The 23306-nt window shown below is 40.2% G+C and overlaps 2 protein-coding genes across 2 annotated transcripts in view; one reads left to right on the forward strand and one right to left on the reverse strand.

Annotated features, from left to right (window-relative positions):
- The window catches only part of LOC139475546 (sodium- and chloride-dependent neutral and basic amino acid transporter B(0+)-like), a 32738-nt gene extending 25750 nt beyond the window's left edge, over nt 1–6988 (forward strand). Inside the window, exons 12-16 of the mRNA XM_071258740.1 lie at nt 739–838; nt 1868–1995; nt 2720–2875; nt 3630–3782; nt 5784–6988. Coding sequence (XP_071114841.1) covers nt 739–838; nt 1868–1995; nt 2720–2875; nt 3630–3782; nt 5784–5846 — 600 coding nt within the window. The 3' untranslated portion in view covers nt 5847–6988. The remainder of the gene's footprint in view (nt 1–738; nt 839–1867; nt 1996–2719; nt 2876–3629; nt 3783–5783) is intronic.
- Nucleotides 6989–9627: 2639 nt separating this feature from the next.
- On the reverse strand, nt 9628–21904 carry LOC139463100 (coatomer subunit epsilon-like). The gene is made up of 11 exons (XM_071244561.1): nt 21788–21904; nt 20689–20852; nt 17845–17947; nt 16234–16283; nt 15977–16030; nt 14990–15071; nt 14100–14255; nt 12814–12882; nt 11530–11604; nt 10391–10462; nt 9628–10038 (listed from the first exon to the last, which is right to left on the reverse strand). Exons 1-10 carry the CDS (start codon nt 21902–21904, stop codon nt 10409–10411), a joined length of 924 nt encoding a protein of 307 aa, XP_071100662.1. The 3' UTR covers nt 9628–10038; nt 10391–10408.
- Between the last annotated feature and the right edge of the window lie 1402 nt (nt 21905–23306).

Below are 23306 nucleotides of genomic sequence, written 5' to 3' on the forward strand. Positions count from 1 at the left end.
TTGCCTTGAACTGTCGGCAATGAAATGTCATAACACAGAACGACTGTCATATTGCAGGTACAAATGCAAGAAACATGGGAATGTATATGTTGTCCTATGTGTCTGAATATTGCAAAACTAGATTAGACTGCAGGTAAATACTTTATCATGAATCTATGACTGTGATGTGAAAACTGACATCCAAGCTATAAACAGTCACTATGCCAAGCGTAATCATAATTGACAGGTCACCGTAACCTCAGGAATGTCAAACAGATCAAATTAGTTATTCAGTGCGATCAAGTGTAATTATCATTAATATCCAAAGTGAAATATACTTTGAAACATTTTAGAGCAAGAAAGTTATCAGAAAATCTCCAATAACCAGTGTATTAGGTCATTGTTTATCTGGATCAAATGTCAACTTACTCAGTTGCTGTCTAAAAATATCCACGATGCAACAGTGTATACAAAAAATAGTCCCTGACAAACACCGTTCTTATCACTCAAAATACATCATGAATCCAAACAGTGAACAAATATAATCACAAGGTAACATGGAATGCATCAGGGTATGTAAATGAACATGATTGCATATTCATTAATATTCGATTCTAGTGGCAACAAATAACGAATTCAATTCATGAATGTATACGGTTCGATTCACCGAATATGCGAGTGAATCGTAACGGCCCTAGTGTATACATGTAGGGTTATATGTATATATGTGGGGCAGTCTTGTGACCTTGTCTACTACAGGGCGGCCTGTACATGCTTGACCTGATGGACACCTACGCTGGTGGATGGAACGTGCTGGTCATTTCGGTGTGTGAATGTATCGCCATCAGTCTCGTTTATGGTAAGTCAAATTCTATATCCTTTGATTTCCCAAACCAAATAGGGGACCCGGGTGGCCCAGTCATCTAAGGCGCCGCGATTCACTGTGCAGAGTTGCGTCCCTTGGGCACACCAGAAACCTATGATTGTGGGTTCGAATTCCGGTTCGCCCCGATTATGTTTCTAGGTTTGTCGGCACCATACCCGTGCTCGTGGATTTAACCAAAGTGTAAACATCTGAGACCTGCATCACTTTGGGCTTTCCTCCCACATTAAGCTGACAAGCTGCGATATAACTGCAGTATTGTTCAAAGCGACGTTAAATACCCAACTCACTCACTCACTCTCAAACCAAATGGTCACGATATGGCTGAAATATTGCCGATGTGACTATAAATCTTAACTCACTCACTCACTCAAACCAAATGGGTAGCAGGTCATTTGTACATCCATCGGTCATTCTATATCATCAGAGGAAGGATGGTCAGGCGCAAAAACTCGGTGTGTAGGGCCGCAGAACTACAAGAAGTCGTGGAATCGATTCCATGGTATTTTCCGCCAGGAAATCCGGGTTAGAATAGGTCTTCAGCAACACATACTTGTCATGAAAAGCGACCATGCTTGTCGTAAGAGGCGACTAACAGGATCGGGTGGTCAGACTCGCTGACTTGGTTGATGCATGTCATCGTATCCCAAATTGTGTGGATCGATGCTCATGATGTCAAGCACTGGATTGTCTGGTCTAGACTCGATTATTTACAGACCACCATCATATAGCTGTAATATTGTTGAGTGCGTCATTCAACAAACAAACAATCTTTATTGTTTCGTTTGCAAATACTACATGGGGCATCCGAGGTGTGTACAATTGTATTGGATCATCGACGGGAGCCAAGTAGACATTTAGGATCATGGTGGGTGCGGCATTAAACAGCAAACAAACAAACTGGGAGCAAGACCTTCACGTATAAGGGTTGGTAGAGATCCAATCTTCACAAAGATCTTCACTGTAAACACTCCTGACCAATGCCTGTAATGTTTGTCTTTCTAGGTGTGAGGCGGTTCCTCAATGACATTGAATGCATGATTGGAAGGAAGGTGTGCGGCTTCATCCCGTGGGTGATCATCAAGTACTGGTGGGCCGCCTGCTGGGTCTTCATCACCCCCTTCGCTGTGACCGTGAGTAATTTCCCTATATATATGTTGCCCTGATCCTACTGTGTCAGATTTAAGAAACCAATGATCTTACTAGGTTTGTCGTCACTCCACCTTTGCTCTTGGAATTCCCCTGAGTGGGTACACTGGTACAGCTATTACACTGACGACTTGTTTTTGTATATTCAGCTGATCTCACGTGTGGACAAATTATATGCTTTATTACAACGTATTCTTTATGATAAAAAGGGGGCGGTCGGGTAGCTTAGTGGTTAGAGCATTTACTCGTCACGCCGAAGACCCAGGATCCCCGACATGGGTACAATATGTGAAGCCCATTCTGCTGCCTCCCACCGTAATATTGCTAAATGTTGCATAAAACCATACTCACTCACTCTTTATGATAAATGTTTTACATCGGTATTCTACCACTTCCCCGGTAATTATTACACTCAACATTGTTCCTTGATGTTGGGTAGGTTCCCAATAAGACTGGATGCGGTCTTGGCATGTGTTGTCTGGAATTGCCAATATATAAAAGAGCATTATCATCAATAGTAAGGGCGTTCGATCGTCACTCCGAAGACCGGGTTCGATTCCTGACATAGGTACAATGTGTGAATCCAATTTCTGGTGTCTGCCGCTGTGATATTGCTGGAATATTGCTAAAATCAGCGTAAAACCAAACTCACTCACTCACTCATCAATAGTAGCAGTATCAAATAGATGTTATGGCTTCTTGTTGCAGTGTGTCATGGTGTTCTCTTGGTATGATTACACCCGTTTGGATGGCTACCCGCTTTGGGCTGACGCTCTAGGATGGTTGATGACATTCGTGGTCATCCTTGGCATCTTTATTCCTGCTATCATCTACCTCTGCATCACACCAGGAACTTGTGGCCAGGTGAGTATATACACTGTGTGAAGCACTTTCCACGGCCCTTCGTGTGCGTGTGCTGATCAGCTCCAAGGATGAGACAGTCGTGGTTCAGAATCCTTGATTCTTGATGTTCGGCCTGTCAGGTGTCTCTCATTGGTTTCCTTTAGTGGGAAACGCCCTGATGTCCCACTTGAGCTGATGCATGACAGTAGGAAGCATTCCTTTAACAGGGGACCAGTGAAGATCCGGGGAAGAATAGGTCTTCAGCAACCCATACTTGCCGTAAATGGCAACTATGCTTGTCGTAAGAGGCGACTAACGGGATCGGGTGGTCAGGTTTGCTGACTTGGTTGATATATCATCGATCCCAATTGCGTGGATCGATGCTCATGATATTAATCACTGGATTGTCTGGTCCAGACTCGAGTATTTATACAGACCCTCGTCATATAGCTGGAATATTGCTGAGTGCGATGTTTAACAAAAAACAAACAAACGGCAACCTTAAATAGTGTTGAACTGCTTCACTGATTGAATCGGAAGACCCAATGCAGTCTGGGCTAAATATGGTTGATACAATAATGGCAACCGATGAAACTCGATCGTGGCTGTGAAATATCATATTCAGTTACGCAGTACCCGTAATATTCACTACAAATACACATTCCAAAGGTAAATGCAATGTTGCTGGTTTAGTTCTGTCAACGTAAAGCACCATCAATAAATCGGTCAAACCTTACTGTTGTTTATCTTGTTTGTCAAATTCAATCTTCAACAGAAATTACGGATACTGACGAATCCCCTGGTTGAATGGGGTCCCGCCCTCGTGAAGCACAGACGCCTTGTGGCTCGCTACGTCCCGAATTACGTGGTGGATCCCTGGGGAAAGGAGGACCAGAATGGCATCGCACCTTCTGATATAGCTGTGGAGGTAAAGATCTGAACAACCATCAAGGGTTTTTTCCCCAATACACCAGGCGTTTACCTATTCTTTAACCGTACCGCCTCCGTGGTCTAGTGGTAGAGCGTCCGCCCGGAGAGTGGAAGGTTCAGGGTTCGATCCCCGGCCGCGTCATACCAAAAGACGTCAAAAGATGGTATTTGTTGTTACCCGGTTTGGCGCTTGGCATAAGGGGCTAGAACAAGGACTGGTCGGCTCGGAGTCCCTGAGTGGGGTATTCATGTTAAACTGGGGTATGGTATCTCAGTGTGCTAGCACTATAAATCGGCATCAGTCCCGACCAGTACAAGCATACACACACACATGTATGTACGTCGCTATATAAGTGAAATAATCTTAGACTATATGTTTAACCTCACCTCACCTCACCTCACCTCACGCTTTAACCATTGTGATGACTTCACTCTATTGGTGCATTTGATTCAGAGACAAGAATTCGTTTGCCAACTCTGTACGTGCATTTTAACATGTAGAATCAACAAATTCGAGCGATAACTATTTTCCATTACGAACCATAGAGATACTCTTCAATATCAACACTCACTAAATCAACATTACAGTAATTTACACAGTAACTTGTTTTTTTTGGTTAATGTTTGTGTTTTTTTGTGTTTTGGGATGGGTTACTTTGGCGTTCTGTTTGTGTTTTGGGGGAGGTGGGTTCGATTTGTTGTTCCTTGACAGAATAGGCGACCAGTAAAATGTGATTGTCGTGGGAGTCGTCACAGATGTTCTGCCGCCAGTTAGCTAAATGCTTGTCATTGTAGTACATGGATCGTTACTCATGCTTTCAGTGGGGCGGTCGGGTAGCCTTGTGGTTTAAGCGTTCACTCGTCATCCCAAAGACCCGGGTTCCATTCCCGACATGGGTACAATGTGTGAAGCCCTTTTCTGGTGTCCCCCGCCGTGATATTACTGGAATATTGCTAAAAGCGGCGTAAAACCATACTCAATCATGCTTTCAGTCACTGGTTTCTATGGTAAAGACTTTAATGGCAGAAATATTGCTGACTGTGGAGTTTAACACTTCATAATCTAAGGGGCTATGGGTGGTCCAGTAGTCTAAGGCGTGGCAATTTGTTGACCAGAGTTGTCCCCTAGAGAAACCTATGAGCGTGGTCTCAGTCCTTGTTCGCTCTGATTATGCATTAAGTTTTGTCAGGTCAAGCTCATGGGTATCGCTAAAGAGGTAAATGTCAAAGACCTACCTCCCACATCAAGTTGACAAGCTGGCTATAGCTGAAATACTAGTTAAACCAACTCACCCACTTGCTCATTAGCACAACATATCTGAAAGCATCAATGATCACTGATCCCACCACCGTCTCTGTGGTCCTGAGAGCCGAAGGTCGGTGGTTCAATCCTCGACCGCGTTATACCAAAGTACAAAGACATTAATAAATGGTACTTATTGTTACCCTGCCTGGTACTCGGCATTAAGGGGATAAAACGGTTGGCTCGGAGTGACTTTACAATGTTGGAGTGGGGTATCCATATAACACTGCGGCATGGTACCTCGGTGGGCTAGCACTATAAAGCCGATACTGGTCCGGACTAGAACAAGCACTCACAAGCGTACACACGTCACTATATACACAACTACTAAAAGAAGTTAAAGGCAACCCGATTCTTTCATATCACTATGGTCAATCAGCCATAGCAGATGTTTGCCATAAGAGGCGACTAACGGGATCGGGTGGTCAGGCTCGCTGACTTGGTTGATGCATGTCATCGTATCCCCATTGCGTAGAACGATGCTCATATCAATTACTGGATTGTCCTGTCCAGACTCAATTATTGTACAGCCCGCCGTCATATAGTTGGAATATTGCTTAGTGTGGCGTTAAACAACAAACAAACATGGCAGATTGACTATAGTAATGTAAAATAGATCGGGTGGTCCTTGACTATTTTTGAGTAGTATAAGTGAAACCCATTTCACCGCACTCATTCCACCGCTTATTTGTTCAGATGCAGAAGCAAGATGCACCTGGCTACACACCAAGTCCGGAATACTACGCCCAGAAAATGTGAGAACTACTACAGCTACGTCTACAGCAGCTACTACAGCTATAACTACAACGCAGCGATCAACATTCTCACAATCACGTCTGTTAGTTTGGACATTAGGGGCAAATGCCATTGCGTGCAAGTTGCCTGTCCAAGGGAGATAACTATTCAAGACCCATAGAGCATCCAGCTTGTAGCATTTCCCCTTCTCACTGTGAGTTAACCTTGGAGAAGATTTACGCCATAACTGGTTTGGGATACCCGTAAATGTATTGTATAGTTACAAACATGTCGACGAAACCCCAATAATTGTAAATGCAGTGAGTGGATGATCACATGTAAATATGTACAAAGTTGTTAGTACATTCAAGTGCTTGAAGGTCTGAATCATTTGTCGGGTTGAGTTCGTTGCTACATTTTTACAGGACTGCATTTGTTTTCACGTGTTACTTACTTTACTGACGTCAGAGCCATTGATTCAGTCGCCCCATTAAGATAAAATCACAAAAGCAACCGGGTTTTTAAGTCATCAAATAGGTTCCATCGGGTGAAGCTGACGTGCAAGTGATACTTGTAAGCGGGAGAGTGTTCAAAGCAGTGTTAAACCAAACTCACTCGGTGGACTTAAGAGAAGATGTAAATCAAAGAAAACATGAAATTATAGTTTTTTTCTCTGAATGCAAAATATAAGAGTTCTGTCCCTTTCCATACTCTACTAGCTCCTTCCCAGCGCGTGACACCTTCGTTACACGTAACACGTAACAGAGAGCTCAGCACAAGGGCTATCGCTGTGAGGAGCTTGATCATTCTAATCGTAAATCTCGTAACTCATCGGCTTTGGAAATAAGGTGTCATTAAAACATTACATTTTTAACGGACGTATTTGCCTTATATACGTTATTGCACTTTAAGTTCTCAACATGATTGTGTCAGTAGGCAATGTTCTACGGGGTAAGTCATGTTGAATGGTATATTATATATATGAAATATTTGTACACACACATATATAATTGGAAAAATGTACTTTAGATAAAATTGTGAAAAAATATTTTCTTTCTATGAAGCAAAGATTTTAGAATACAGGACTTTACTGTTCTTCATATTTTTACAAGACAAGATAAGACTCTTTTTAACTTTTGTAATAAAAATGACATACTTGTGTCAAATGGACTTTGTCTTGTGGTATATTGTTTTAGTTAACATACTGATTGAAAGACGGTCAAATGGGCATTGCGACAGTTCTCCCGAGAAGGTAATGTCAACAGTTCTTAAGTGGCGGTTGAGTATACAGTATGACATTTATGTGACGGTTGCGTCATCTGTGCGACAGTTCCTCGCGTAGGCAGCGGTGTCTGTCACCCCAAAAGACGTTAATAGATGGTACTTAATGACTGGTCAGCTCGGAGTTAAACTTTAAACTCCCATTTCACCTTGCCTCCTCAGCAGTTTTTAGTGACGACAGCGTTAACAACAGTACGACTGTTGTAACTCAGCAGCATTCATAGTACTTCAGTTCCGACAGTAAGACAGATCTCACTAAAGCCAGCATGTGATGATATTTTAACAGTTCTGAGTGAAGGTAGCCGAGCATTCGTGACCAACTCGTGCCATCCAGGAACAAAGCTAATGTAGGTTACATAAAGATACGAAAGGTGAGAAATGGGTAGCCGGGTTGTACGACATAACCACGGTTCTTCGTGAAGTTAGTTGTCGAGGCAGTGATAACAGTACATTGGTTTGACTTCGTATCACGAGTTGCCTCGTGATGATTTCCCGAAACGACAAAGTTTGGTTCTTTGCACACAAAAAAAGATCACCTGGCCCATGTATAAGATATCTTGCATGATTTATTTGATAATGCAATTGGGATACCATGACATGCATCAACCAAGTCAGCGAGCCTAACCACCCGATCCCCATAGTCGCCGGCAAGCACGAGTTGCTGAAGGGTCGCTTATTTAGTGAAGTGAAATATGTTGACTCAGAAATATTTTATATAGATGCTAAAAATTCGAAATAAGGTTGTACATATGGTGTTGCTAGAAAAGAATCGTAACACTTGGGTTTACAAATGTGAACAATATTTTGAAAGCGGCTCATACATTAAAACAATTTAAAAAAATGTCTCTTCTGACCAGTTTGAAACAACTCCTGGATATGGGCATGCCATGCCATGACCGGCTACACAGAGTTGTCTTCCTTTGGCACTCCAGGATCCTATGAGGCGTTTCTCAGCACCCTACCAAAGAAAGTCGTCATTAGTCAGTAAATAAAAATATATACCCTCCATTACTCTACTCATATATAGAGGGTATATATTTTTATTTACTGACAAATAAGTTCCTTTGCACCCTACCCACACTTGTGAGTTTCACCATACTTGTAAGACCTATGGGGGCACGGGTGACCCAGTTGTCTAAGGAGCCGCGATTCGCTGTGCAGAGTTGCTTCCCTTGGGCACGCCAGAAACCTATGTGTGATTGTGGGTTCGAATCCCGGTTGGCCCCGATTATGTTGCTAGGTTTGTCGGCACCATACCCGTGCTCGTGGGTTTCACCGAAGTGGAAAACGTCCGAGACCTGCATCACATCGGGCTTTCCTCCCATATAAAGCTGACACGCCGTGATATAACTGGCATAATGTTAAAAGCGGTGTTGAATCCAACTCACTCTAAGACCTGTTCAGAGTGGCATTTAACTCAATTATAGTACACGCTACTTGAAATAGAATCAGGAAATATCGCTATTGATAATGAACCAAGATAGTTACGTGTTATAATACTGGTAAAGTGAAAACAAGCCATTCTGGTGGTACAGAATATTACTTATGGTTAGGACAAATTGCAAAGTGCGCTTTTAAAAGATGTTTCAACCATTTGGTTGAAGATAAACAGTTTTGATCACATAGTTACAATCCCGGTGAGGATTGGCAGTCATGTGTCTACGAGCATGTTCCATCAGTAGGCGCATCTTGAACTAGGTCAATAGCACTTTAAATGCTACATGTGGACGTTTTTCTGTCAGTTTGTACCAGTAATCTCGTGAGTGCAGTGCCAGCTTTAAATTAGTATGTTTGATTCCAGGTTAACTCTGAACATGCAACATATTCATTTACATGCTTGTCCAGTCTAATAATCGAGTCTAGACCAGACAATTGAGTGATTGACATCATAAGCATCGATCCACATTTGGAATAGGATGACATGCCACAGGATCTTCACCGGTCTCATTAACATGCAATACAATTACACCCAACTTTCATTGAAAGATTTGGCTAGATTTTCATTACCATTTCTATTTACATTTGGTTATGTATTGACTGCATTGTGGTCTTATTACTGCTTCCTCTTTGACAAGATCAAGTTATCTATAATTGTAATTCAAAGATGACCCAGACCCAGACTAGTTGGTTCTACACTGCTATTGACTTTGTTCAAGATGCATGCACTGCTGAATAAAACCACTTGGAGTCAGCTGATGATAACCCGTGATTCTATTTCTAGTGGGGAGGTTGGTTGGTTTGTTGTTTAACACCGCACTCAGCAATATTCCAGCAATATGACAGCGGTCTGTAAATAATCGATTCTGGACCAGACAATCCAGCAATTGAAATCATGAGGATCGATCCACGTAATTGGGATCGATGACATGTTTCAACCAAGTCAGCGAACCTGACCACCCGATCCCGTTGCCTCTTACGACAAGCATGGGTTGCTGTCACAACTTGCGGAAGACCAATTTGCCCCGAAATTGTTTCCCAGGCATACAGCAACCCAAGGTGTTACAATTTTGTAACCCAAAGTAAGTCAAATTGTGGACATTTTATTACATCTTATAACATCGATATGACAGAATAAATATACAGTGTCCAACCCAATCTGACCCTGTCCTGTTGTTGAGAGATGGGCTCTGCAAGTCTACAAGCCTCATCTTCCAGCAGGGGACTCCAGGCCACTGGTGAGTGCAGTTTGTTAACAACAGAAAAGAAATGAGTTCCATGACTGCATGAAATTCCCTCTATGAATGCTTTCCAGCAGAACTGTACAGTAGTGGCCCCTGCTGTATCTGGTGCAACATGCATGGGCTCAACTAAAACACTTCATCAACCTATACTTCCGTAAGTAGTCAGAGAGTTTTTGTTGTTATGTCCAATGCCTGCAGACACAGACAGCTGAGATGATGGATGGTATCAACAAACTTCTACCATACCTCATTCCCTGAAAAAAAAGAGAAAAAAATACCTGTAAAATCTTTCATGTCTCTTGATAAATCAAACTGATCAGTATCCTTAACAAAGTTGAGCAGTATGTACATAGAAAATTGTTTCATGCACAAACCGGAAGTTAAATTCAGTATTATTCTGAATAAACCATTGGATATGAGGTATCTGTTTAAGAAATGACTTATTTATATATGTTTGTGTTTATGGAGGTACATCCATACAGTGATCTCACTTGGAATGTATTTATTCTGTATTACACTGTTGGATAAACAATGGGATAATAAGTACAATCGACCAATCCTGAACGAACACAACATGTAGATGTCTGCATGGTAAGTCATTCTTACCTAATAAAAGATGTTTGCTCAAGCCATGACAGAGGGAGCATAGTTACGAGATATCCGGTCAAACTCACTCTCCTGAAACACATGAATATTGGTCAGGAAAGTCTAGGATATTGTTGATGACAAAATCTTGGAACATCAACATTGTGGAACAAATAGTAAAGGCTTAAAAAATAAAAGAATTGGTTCTCAGGCAATGACTTTTGGAAATAAGCGGGTTCGGTGGTATTTTTTTCTTTTGCCTTTTCAAACTGGTATGTAACCAAATAAACAGTTGTGTACTATCAACCTGGAAAGGGCAGCCCTACATAAACAAGCATACGCACTCATTGCTGCCATGACTAACACGCGATGTGCAGTAATGCAGTGTGCATGTAAAGGGAAGCAACTGTGTGCTTTTTTGGATCGCAATGTGTTTAAGTATAAGGATTTTTATATTTTTTGGAAAATGGAAATAAAAACAAAATGTGCGGCAGACTTTTTGATGATGTGGACGGTGCCTGAGAACCAACACTATTAATTTTCTTAGCCAAGAGGACATTCTTTTCATTACAATCCCTTAGAAATTGTTTGGGACATTTTGAAAACAGTCTGTCCGGAGATAAGGACAAAACCAAAGCATGTTACTCTATTTGTCAGTTGTAGAGGGCAACAAACCATTCCGTGAGTGAGTTTGGTTTTACGCCGCTTTTAGCAATATTCCAACAATATCACGGCGGGGAACACCAGAAATGGGCTTCACACATTGTACCCATGTTTGGAATCGAACCCGGGTTTTCGGTGTGATGAGCGAACGCTTTAACCACTTGGCTACCCGACCCCCCCCCCCCAACACACACACACACCCCACACCATGCATTGATGAACAGACTTTTAAGGAAGTAACATGCTTTTGTAGTTTCTGACAAACAGTCCTATTGAATCTGGAAGATATGATGAAAGCTGTCACAGGTGAGGATAATGGTTTTTTCACAAAATGGGGGATGAACTGGAAACTGCAAAATTGGTAACACATATTTCAGAAAACACTTTGCATTTACTAGCCAAAATTCAGTCGAGCATTTTGGCCAACAGATTAATTAGTTTTATGTGACATGATCGTTATGCTTCTGGACCTGTGTATGCATCAGGAGCTGTCCTACCTTGAGGAGATAATCTCGGACAAATGGGTGGCTTCGATGGGAGTCCTTCAGTTGTGACACGTAACGATTGCTCACCTGAAATAGTTACATATGCTGTTTTATTACAATCGCGTATTTCTATGTTCTTGAAAACTACTCAGTTGCTCAAAAGTTCTAAATGACAATAAACACTTGATAATAGAAAGTAACAACTCCCATAAAAAATTAAGTAGTTCACCCAAGGTATATAATGATTCAAACATTCCCTACCTTCCTAACAGTGGATAAGGAGAAGACATAAAACCCACATAAACTTTACACTTACTCGATGAACTAAAAAATGCTATCAGCAATTCCTTAAATGAAAAGCATACCTCATACCAATTGTATCACAGTGACCTGTGACGGATTGCATTCATATCAGTGTACCAAGAGAAGAGAGACGAATTAACAACAAGTACTGCCTCATTACCCATGGGTTAGGATAGGTCTTCAGCATCCCACACAAAAGGTGACTAGTGGGATTGGGTGGTCAGGCTCGCTTACTTGGTTGATGAATGTCATTGATCTCAATAGTGTGGATCAATGCTAATGATATTGATCACTGGATTGTCGGGTCCAGACTTAGTTATTTACAGACCGCTGTCATATAGCTGGAATATTGCCGAGTGCGGTGTTCAACAACAAACAAACAACACTGCCTCTCTTGCTGAATGGGAAACTTAAGGGGTAGCAATGTGAAGCAATCTCATTAAAATCAGATCTTAGTTTTCGCTACCGCTAAACAAAGATCTGAGGACATCCCATTACTGGTCACGTCAGAACGACCTTTCACGAATTTTGACCAACCAATGAAATGACTGACAAGAAATCGACATTAGCCAATCAGAAGGCAACTTTCTCAAGCTTTACGACACTAGTTTCAAACTGGCAACTACGCTTCGAAACATATTTTGACGTGTTCTCGATTACAAATTTTAAAACTGATAAGAAGGACATTCTGGAATGACTTATAGATGGCCTAGATTGTATGGATATAACCATAAAACCTGTAACTGTCGTTCGGAATACCCCGTGTTAAATATTTCGTGGTCACATGATTAGAAGACACATTCCGACTGTCACTTTTATGATCTGGTAAGCAACGCTTAGATTGGTCGGATGAAAGGTCGTTCTGACGTGACCCGTAATGGGATGTCCTCAGATCTTTGTTTAGCGATAGCGAGAACTAAGATCTGATTTTAATGAGATTGCAATGTGAAGAGTGTTAACATCTGTAACATGGTGTCCAACTGCTGAGCTTACCTCGGGGGCCTTCCCCATGTGTTGTGTGAGGAGGATCATGTTGACCAGGGTCTCCGGGTTGTTGCTGTCCTGAAACACAATCGGCTGGATGAGAAACACTCCTTGAATCATCGATTGAATTGTCCTTGAATTGAAAACCCTTTGGTTTGTCACTAACTTACCCACACCCCAGACATCAAGATCTGCATCACTTTTCGTCATCCTCGTACCTACAGCCATCCCGGAACCTAGGTAACTGAAATACCATCATCCACTCATTCACTGTCTTGACAGGTGGATGAGGCGTCAGTGAGTTTGGATTAACGCAACCTCAAACAGTATTTCAGTTACATCATGACGTGTCAGTTTCATGTGGGAGGAGTGATGCTTGTCTCAGACATTTACCCTCTTGGTGGAACCCACGGGTATGGTGCTGACAAATCTAGAATCATAATCAGGGTGAACTAGGATTCGAACCCACAATTACAGGTTTCTGGCAAGATGTCACAGAACTAAATATTTCCTTCAGTAATTCCTTTGATTTTTTCATAGCTTGGTAACCTACTATATTTGCCACAATAAGCGCCCTTAGACTAATCTGAAATTAATCGAAACATTCATAGTTTTCTCGCTAATCACATGAACAACTGTAAAACATCTCATTCACTTACAGGCTAAAAGACAACTTTATCTTAAAAACAAGCCATCAGCTGACTCTGAGTATTTACAATGTCTGTGTGACGCCACACCCCACGTTATAGTGCAAGTATTCCTGATAGAAAACGTATGATGTCCGAAAACCTATGCTGGTGAAAGCTCTGATCGAAAACAGGACAATCTGTGATGGTTGTCCGGTTCTCGATCATATTTTCGGAGTGGTTTTTTTTCAATTTTTTTTTATATAATTTTTACGCGGAAGATGCTTTTTTCCGAGGACTACTGTTTTAAAAAACGCGATTTTCCGCGGCGATTTCACATCCCTGATCTTTATAGGCCCCCCCACTAAGAGTCCCAAAACTAACATGACTGTCAGTATTTACTTTGAATACAGAAAACTGTAGCATAGAAGGGGTATATAATTGTTCAATTTAAATAATCTTGTTCACTACCGCTTGATTTCTGAAAACAAATTTAACTTCTTGTGTATGGTCTTAAAAACACCCCTCTTTGCCAGTTTTATCAAGTGACAAGGGCACTTATTACGGTGAATTTGATAACTTAATTTTGAAAAGGTTTCTGTCTTGATCAAGCCACCTAAGTCTTAGTGAGATATGATGCACCCGATGAGGGAGATTGTTTCTCCTAACCTTGTCCATTGCCTCCTGCAACACAGACTCAGCATCATCAAGCCTGCCCTGGGCCATGTAGCACACCGCCTGACCATTGAGGAGCAGCGGGGTGGATGCATGCTTGTCACTCATCTCCTGGAAGATGTAGTAGGCATCCTGGTACTTGTCTCCTCCCTGGAAACAAGCAAAACATTAGAGAGATGGGAAACATTAAACTATATAGAGCTGGGAAACATTAAACAATATAGAGCTGGGAAACATCAGAGAGCTAGGAAACATCAGAAAGATATGGGAAACATTAGTAACATGTGGGAAACATCAGAAAGATATGGGAAACATTAGTAACATGTGGGAAACATCAGAAAGATATGGGAAACATTAGTAACATGTGGGAAACATCAGAGAGGATAGGAAACATTATAGAGCTGGGAAACATTAGATTGATGTGGGAAACAGAGAGATGTGAAAAATTAACAAAATGGAAACAATAGAGATAAGGGAAACATCCAAGATAAGGAAACATCAGTTTGTTAGTTGTTTAATGCCAAAATGCATTATTCCAGCTACTGATGTCAGCTATCCCAATTGAGCAGAGTGAGTGAGTATGGTTTTACGCCGCTTTAAGCAATATTCAAGCAATATCACGGCGGGGGACACCAGAAATGGGTTTCACACATTGTACCCATGTCGGGAATCGAACCCGGGTCTATGGCGTGACGAGCGAACGCTTTAACCACTAGGCTACCCGACCGCCCCTCAATTGAGCAGAGAACACTAAACAAACTCTGTCCAGCATGGGTCACCTTTGCATTGAGCCTGACCACACCTAAGTCACTCCTTATAATGAGCAATAGAGTGGTGTGGGCCTAAGTCTGGGCCACTGAGTATCTATGTGCCAGGGTACTCACAACAGAGATGTTAAACCAGGCCTGTGCCAGCTGGGTAAGGATGCTGTCCTCATCCAGTTCCTGCATACGCTTCAGCTCCTTCCTGAAAAAATGGACATATCACTGTTATCGGTTCTGTGTAATCAGTAAGCATTTGGATGGTTAATGAGAAGTGCCCAGAGATTTCGTTTGGAATCAACAACACTCATGTCCATTTGTTTGACAATGTAACATTACTAGATTTGGGATTCCAGGGTAGAATAGGCCTTCAGCAACCCATGCTTGCCGTAAAAGGTGACTATGCTTGTCGTAAAAGGCAACTAACGGGATCGGGTGGTCAGGCTCACTGACTTGGTTGATGCATGTCATCGATCCCAATTGCAAGCATCGATGCTCATGATATTAATCACTGGATTGTCTGGTCCAGACTTGTTTATTTTCAGACTGCCGCCATAGAGCTGGAATATTGCTGAGTGCGGCGTTAAACAACAAACCAACCAACCAACCAACTACTAGATTTGGGGAGAAAACAAGTATTCCTACACAATTTTGTCCAACACTGATCTTGGATAAGTTGACGATTAGCTGTGTCTAACCCTGATAACAGTACTCTTAAGTCATACATCCATAATCTGCCCCACCAAATTTGACATTCGTTGTACGTTGGCTCCAGGACCCACTTTCACAAAGCCATCTTAGCACTAAGATTATCTTAAGTCTATATTAAAGTATGGGAGTTACGATCATCTCAGCGATAAGATCGCTTTGTGCAAGTGGGACCAGGTCTTACCATTTTGAACTCTCGTCATTCCAAAAAGGATGTAATTTTTCTTATAAATACATGCATTTGTCTTCTAATGTTTAGGCATTTAAGTTCAAATTCCAATTCAATATACCAAAGGTAACATTACAGTTGTCTCATATCTGTTTCAAAAGTATTGTTTCTGCCATCATCTGTGTTAACAGCAATGATGGAGAAGGGAGACAACTCTGGAGAAAATGTCTTACTTTGCCAGGTCAACTCGATCCAGTTTCAGCAGGATCTGCACAGTGAGAGCAATGCTGCAACAAAATGTCCAAAATTACAGTATGGAAACAGAGCTATATTCCTCATAATGTCTTATTCCAGTCTGTTATTATTATGTCTGATGTAAAAACTTGCATAATGAACTGTGCATATCCTAAATTACAGCCTTTTTCACATGCAGCATCTATTATTCAACTCACTTTGTTAAACTTCATACACAGTTACTTCACAATCTTACCATTCCAGGTTGTCTGACTGGTGCAGTGTTCTGAGTGCAGAATCAAAGTTCTGAAATAGATAAGTAAAGATAGAGACATAGAGAAAAGAGTTTATTTCTGAAATAAAATCAAGTATATAAAACAGACAAATCTCACCCATGCCTTGACGTTTACGACATATTGGCAAGTGTTGATGCAGTTGATATAACAATTTGTAACAAGTGCAAGTTGTGCATTTTTTTATTTTTCAAAATTTAAAGCCTTACTCCATTGTCTATATAAAGAAGCATCATATGAACGTCCTCTGAAGCGGGAAAACAAACTGTTCAAATCATTATGCTAATGGTTACTTGGGAGAAGAGCTGACAAGTAGGCAGTATTTCTCTGTCAAACGTTTGTTTGTTGTCAGCAATATTCCAGCTATATGACGGCGGTCTGTAAATAATCAACTCTGGACCAGACAATCCAGTGATTGACATGAGCATCTATCTACTCAATTGGGGTACAATCAGGGGTCGGGAAAATTTAAATCCCAATCGGACATTTGCATTTAGGCCACGCCCCCTTCAAAAGGCGTATTTTAGTATGACTTTTCACACACATTACAAGTTGTTACGTTTTCATAATATGATGAATTATTTCGATCTAAGTTGTTTAATTCACCGGACAATTATTAACAAATAATATCATTTTAGATATACATGGAAAACATACGTCTGTTTCTGTTATGATAACGATCTGTTAACGTAGTGAACGGTCTAATTAATATTCATGAGTTATATCTGCTCAAGTGTACGCGTTGTAACTTTTGGATCGAGACTATTATCCAATATTTGGATATCACGTGACCACACGGGAAAAAGGTTTTTTCAAAACTAAAGATTATTTAAAAACAAGACAGATAATATAATCACAAATACTAAAATATCGTTGATAGCAATAGTTATTTTAAACCGGACATTTGATATTCCCAATCGGACATGTGCGGCGCATATGACGGTTTTCGGACTCCTGGGTACAATGACATCATCATCTAAGTCAGTGAGCCTGACCACCCAATCCTGTTAGTCGCCTCCTATTACAAGCATAGTCGCCTCTTACAAGCATGGGTTGCTGAAGACCTATTCTAACCCGGATCTTCATGGGTTCTCTGACAAATGAATACTCTACCTTGTAGTAGCCATCACATGTTATGCAAGACTGATAATGTATAATCAGCAGAATCATAGACTCATAACAAAAGCTCATGTTGATGATGTCAACATGGTCAAGGTGGGCAGAAAGCAAAGTTGAAAAAGCTGCAATGTTTGTGGTAGTAATTTTCATCACCAGAGTGATATGTGTTAGAAGCCAGTAGGAGATATATATATACTGACAGTGTATTAATCCGACACTTGTTAATCCGACAATCGGCTTTATCCAACACAAAAGATGGGAACCGATGAAATCATTGCTATTTAGACATGTTAATCCGACAGTCTCCCTCTCCAACTCCAACACACCTAATTTGCAACGAATTGCTGAAATCACGCTCGTTAATACAACATAATCATATGCAACCAATCATTTGGGACTTGACTGTACCATGTTGGTAAGGGCCTACTACACTACTACATGTGAATCAGTGTTACCTGTTCTTGGTAGTAGATGGATGAAGCCATGAGAAGGAATGCACTGTTAGAGACATCAACACTCGCACTCATCTTGGAATCCAAGTCTCGCACAACAGCATCTCTGAAATAAACACATTTGACAAACTCAATCTCTAGATCAATACATAACAAATTAGCAACCAGTATTACAAAAATATGTGCCTAGTAACCGTCCACTGATTTTACATTTGTCCAAACAAAATTATCAGTTATGTTTCTGAATAATTGATACTGAACATGTTGAAAGACCGTAACACATCTAGTTACAAACGTGATCTTGACTGAAACTGCCATATATCCTAATGACATGTACAAAACATTCAAACACTTACTTACATGTTACTTTAATAGCAACATTACAATGGCCCCTCACTAACAGTACATTTGTTTATTACTTTTGGTAACTAGTTATTTCCTTTATAATGTAAATGCCAGCCACTTACAATAATTGTATCTATTTTCGGCAGAGCAAACCAAATGAGATTTTATTTTGTTCAACCAAGGTATGTGCAGTGATCACTCTTAATGTTATGTTTAGTGTGTATGTGTGCACTTAGCAACATTCCAGCTATATGACAGCGACCTGTAAATAATCAAGTCTGGACCAGACCATCCAGTGTTTGATATTTGTGAGCAGCGATCCACACAGGGGTACGCTGACACGCAGTCACCAAGTTGTGAAGCCTTACCACCTGATCCATCAACATGATTAAGCCTCTTATTATGATAAGGATAGGTTGCGGGGAACAACTTCTGATCCAGAAATCCCACTGGGATATCTGTTTAGGGGGTAAATTTACTTTAGCAGGTAAACAATCTGGTCTGCAGCAGATAAACCAATGGCAGATAGCAAGAGTAACCAGAGGTACAGAAGCTTTCTTTTTTGGGTTGACCTTGACATACGTGAGTAAGGGCATGCTAAAGTGGATTTTTGGTGCTTAACATTACATAATGTTATGTAACAGTTTTACATGTGAAAATCCCCAAAATGTTGTTGTACATTTATAGATAGTCTTGGGTGTGATATCCAACAATCAGACCTCCCCAACATTGCTGTATCATCACTGATCAGGCAATAAACAGAAACCAAACTGCCCAAAAGGTTATTTGAACATAAACAAAATCTTGTTTTTGAGAAAGAATAATATTTTCCTCGACTGCCTCTTTTAAAAAAAATCATCTCCACCTGAAATTATGCATAATCAGACTATGGTCATGCATCACATAACTGAACAATTTTCAAAAAACATAATCCTGAATACTAAACTTCATACCTGTAATATACTATTTAAAAGAAGTTTAAAAGAACAACTGATTCTTTCATATATCTATACAATTTAACCTCGTGTCAAACACATGGGGACCCGGAAAAACGTTTGAGTCATACAGGATTCGAGACTACCAACAAAATGAAGTTTCAACAACCTAACAGATTATTAGTAGGTCAGGATGCAACACTAGATTTCAAGGTGTACATAAATTTCTGTGCCAAGACTACCGGTAGTGAAGGGGTCGGTGTGTCATCGATCTCACAGTCCCAATCTGGATTGGCATCATTGTTTTAGTCATATCTCGAATAATAGATTCACTAACATAATCTTAATCTGATTCACTCATTTCTTAATTTTCAGGTGTCATCAGAAGTAAATGGCTACTGATGCGTATTCAGTAATCAACTTTACACCTTTTACGTAAGGTGTGCTTGTTAATTAGGCTTGATCATGTTGATTGGATATTGGCATGTTGTAAGAAGGTATCATGCCTTTGATGTAATTGTGCCACAGTGAGGTCAGTCAATTGTGTGATCAGTGGTAAGGTGAATTGGGGTTTTACGTTGCTTCCAAGATCATTGCACTTATATAACGACGTGCATGCACATGTGTGTGTGTGTTGCTGCTTGTACTAGTCCAGACTGATGCCGATTTATAGTGCTAGCACTATGAGATACCAGGCCGCAGTTTAACATGAATACCCCACTGACACAGTATACTGATTCTGAGCCGACCAGTCCTTGTTTTAGCCCCTTAATACCAAGCACCAGACAGGGCAACAACAAGTACCAGCTTTTAACGTCTTTTGGTATGACGCGGTCGGGGATCGAACCCTGGATCTTCCACTCTCCGTGCGGACACTCTAACACTAGACCACGGAGGCAGTCTTGTGTTAAGTGAGTTGAAAGTTTGGCGAGTGTGGGTGAGTGAAAGATATTTTTTTGAGCTATCATGTCATCAGGGGAATTTTAAACTTGATTCAGAGACTTGGGACTCCCAAATGAGTTTGAGACAACATGGAAAGTGATGCATCCAGTTCAACAGATCCAAGTATTAATGATGATAAATATGGAAGAAATTTGCAGGGACCAAAAGGCGAGTTTGAGACAACCGAGAATTTGACACATCCAAGTTCGACACAACAAGATTTGACTGTAGTCTACCTTTCATGGCATTAACTATATTTACTTACTTTGTCCGGACTAGATTATTAAAATTTTGTCACATATCTTAAATATTGCTGAGGTGGATGGAACAACATTTACCAACTCACTTTCAAAAGCTTTACAAAAATAACGGACTTGGTGAAACATTGTGTTGTTCGTCTGATTCAGCCACTGTATCTTCCTCTCCCAAGTGTCAGCCATGAAGTCATCCCACCCACTGCTATCTTCCTCTCACACACAATACAAGTACAAGTGTCATCTATTACCTCACCCTATCCACTCTCTGCTATCTTATTGCACATATGTGCAAAGCAATAAGTCTTCCCACCCATCCCTTGCTGTATGCCTCTCCCACAGAAGTGCCAATTTTGTTTTGTCTCACTCACCGCCTGCTATCACTGGACAGGTAGTCGGCATACATTCGCACTGCCTGGAGTTCTGATGAGTTTCCTGAGGTAATCGCATCCAGGACCACCCCATACTTCCTCTGTGCGATGTAGGAACGATATAGGATCACATCTCTCTGTGACTTCAGATCAGGGTTAGACAACTGGAAACCAAGTACAAAAACTTTATTAAGCTCAATAAGAAAGTGCAAAATGAAAATATGCACTGTTCAACGTTTAATTATAGATCTATGTGTCTTTTGAAATACTAGACTTCAATCATTCTTGATCATGTTGATATATTAAAATTTGCAAAAAAGCTGGGGTATCCAGAATGTCCAGAGGCAGAGAAATAAAACAGTTTCAATAAACAGTCCAGCTTTGTTTCCATTTCCTTGCTAAAACCCTTTTATCGAATTGTGTATGGGACATGATATAGGCTTAATTTTGTTAATAAACAATGTGGTACATTCACAAGACCTGAAGTCAGATTTTAATGGAAATAAACATTTTCATCATATTGAGGTGAAGTTTGCAGAGACATTCTTTGCCTGTTCAAATCTTAGGGTTAGTTAAGTCAGGGTAGGTTACCACAACTCTAGCCTTTCCGATAAACACTCATTTTCTATCACTGTGTTAGGTACCCCTCTCCAGACAAATACCTTTTCCGATCCTTAGTGTCATTTGTGAGTTAATCTATGAGTGAGCTACTATATAATTGTTAACGAATTAATTTAATCCGGTGTGAGAAATAATTACAGCTCAGCGCTGTGAACAAGCTGTACAGCATGTACAGTAGTCATGTTAGAAGATCAGTTTTACTTTGGGGTTCTTATTTTTAACTTCAAGAGAAATGTGACCGGTAAAGTTCAATACCCCGGGGGCCAATACACCCACAACAAAGTTAGATTTCCTTTAATCTATAATAGAACCGACAACCTATAATAACTTTTGACAGTGAAAGAATGTTGTCATATGTGACTGTGAGCGAAAACTGGGGGACAACACACTTCCTTGTTTTCATCACGATGACGAACGTTAATTTTATGATCAATTATTAAAAACATAATACCAACAACTGCCACAGACTAAGGCTTACCTTTAGCTTTTGAGCTTCATTGATACAGTGCTGATAATTGCCAATATACAAGGATGTTCTGATGTCAAATAATTCGTCTACGTCTTGGCCGGCCATCTTGACAATAATGACACGCATGCGTCGCCAACGTGGACAAGACTCAACTTCCGGGACAAGGGAAATAACTCTTTGCCTCGTTGGAATGAGAGTCGTGGCTCTATCTTTCAATCAGGGACAAGATCATAAAAAAACCGAAACAAAATAAGAAAATGTCCTTCCAAGAGGTACTTAATACCATTGAAAAAACACACTGTTATTCACACACACAGGTTTCATGCGCGGATACAGAAGGTGGGACTGCAAAAAAAACTAAGCTTTTTTGAAGCAGCAGATGAAGTTATATGCGATTTCGGATTCTAGTTCATGTTCAAATATCCATTTGTTTACGTTAAAAGATTTAAAGGATATTTTTAAAAGACGTCTTTTTTTCTTACTGTTGAATGATAATGCTCACTTTGCACAAAATTGATATAAGTAAATCGAACGTATTTTAGTTACCAACAGAGATAATACATTAAAACCCATCAGGTCACTCTTATATGGTCCCTGGTATTCCCGCACCATGACTGTGGAATATATTTATTTTATGAAAATAAACACAATCTAGAAACGTATACAAAAGCAAGGATAGCCAACTCTAGGTAGCTCTATTCCACATTATGATATCAGCATCGGGAAAATTATTATTTTTATTTTTAGAGTCAATTTATGAAGGGTATTGTGCAGTATAAGATTTCATAGACTAAATGTTAGTCTAGGTCTCTGGTATCAATCATTCAAATGACTAAAGCCTCATTCTAGTAGTATTTATATACTATTCAATCGAATATAAGCAACAAATATGTAATTGTGTAAAAAATACTATATCGTGAATATAATTTACGTTTGTCGATAAAGTTATCATAATTCAGAACAAATATGATGAGATACTCCTGTCTCATAGTCTTGAATGTTTGATATCATCTAAAATACTTAAATGTGGTACGTTGAACAGAATAAATGTAGAACTTAGAGCCAAAAGGTGCCAAAATGCACTTTGGCCCTTTCTGTATAATTATAATTGCATAAATAACTTCTATGAGTTCTTGTCTAATTGTAGAGAAATTATTGTATGTTTTCATTGATAATAAAAGGGCCAAAGTCAAGTTCCAAACGGGCAAAGTCACTTTGCTAGATTTTGCCCCTTTTAGCTCTCATTTCCGTGTGTGGTTGAGAATGGCTGTTCAAGAGATATTACAAGTTTGGAAACATTATTATTATGTTCCAACTATTTCAACAAAGTTGGCATGGGTTTTAATCATTTAAAAGAGCTTCAATAGTATGTGTTTATACTTCCAGTAGTAGTTTTATCAATCTTACGTGTTAAATCCTATGCAAATGCCTGAGGGTTAAAAAGGCCAAAATACAGGCCTTTCCACCCTTACACGAATTAAACACGTAAGTTTAGTTCCTTTTTTAATTTTTTTTTATAGCAACATTT

The sequence above is a fragment of the Haliotis cracherodii genome, unplaced genomic scaffold (assembly GCF_022045235.1).
Source record: "Haliotis cracherodii isolate W230 unplaced genomic scaffold, xgHalCrac1.p SCAF_1, whole genome shotgun sequence".
Classification (NCBI taxonomy): domain Eukaryota; kingdom Metazoa; phylum Mollusca; class Gastropoda; order Lepetellida; family Haliotidae; genus Haliotis; species Haliotis cracherodii.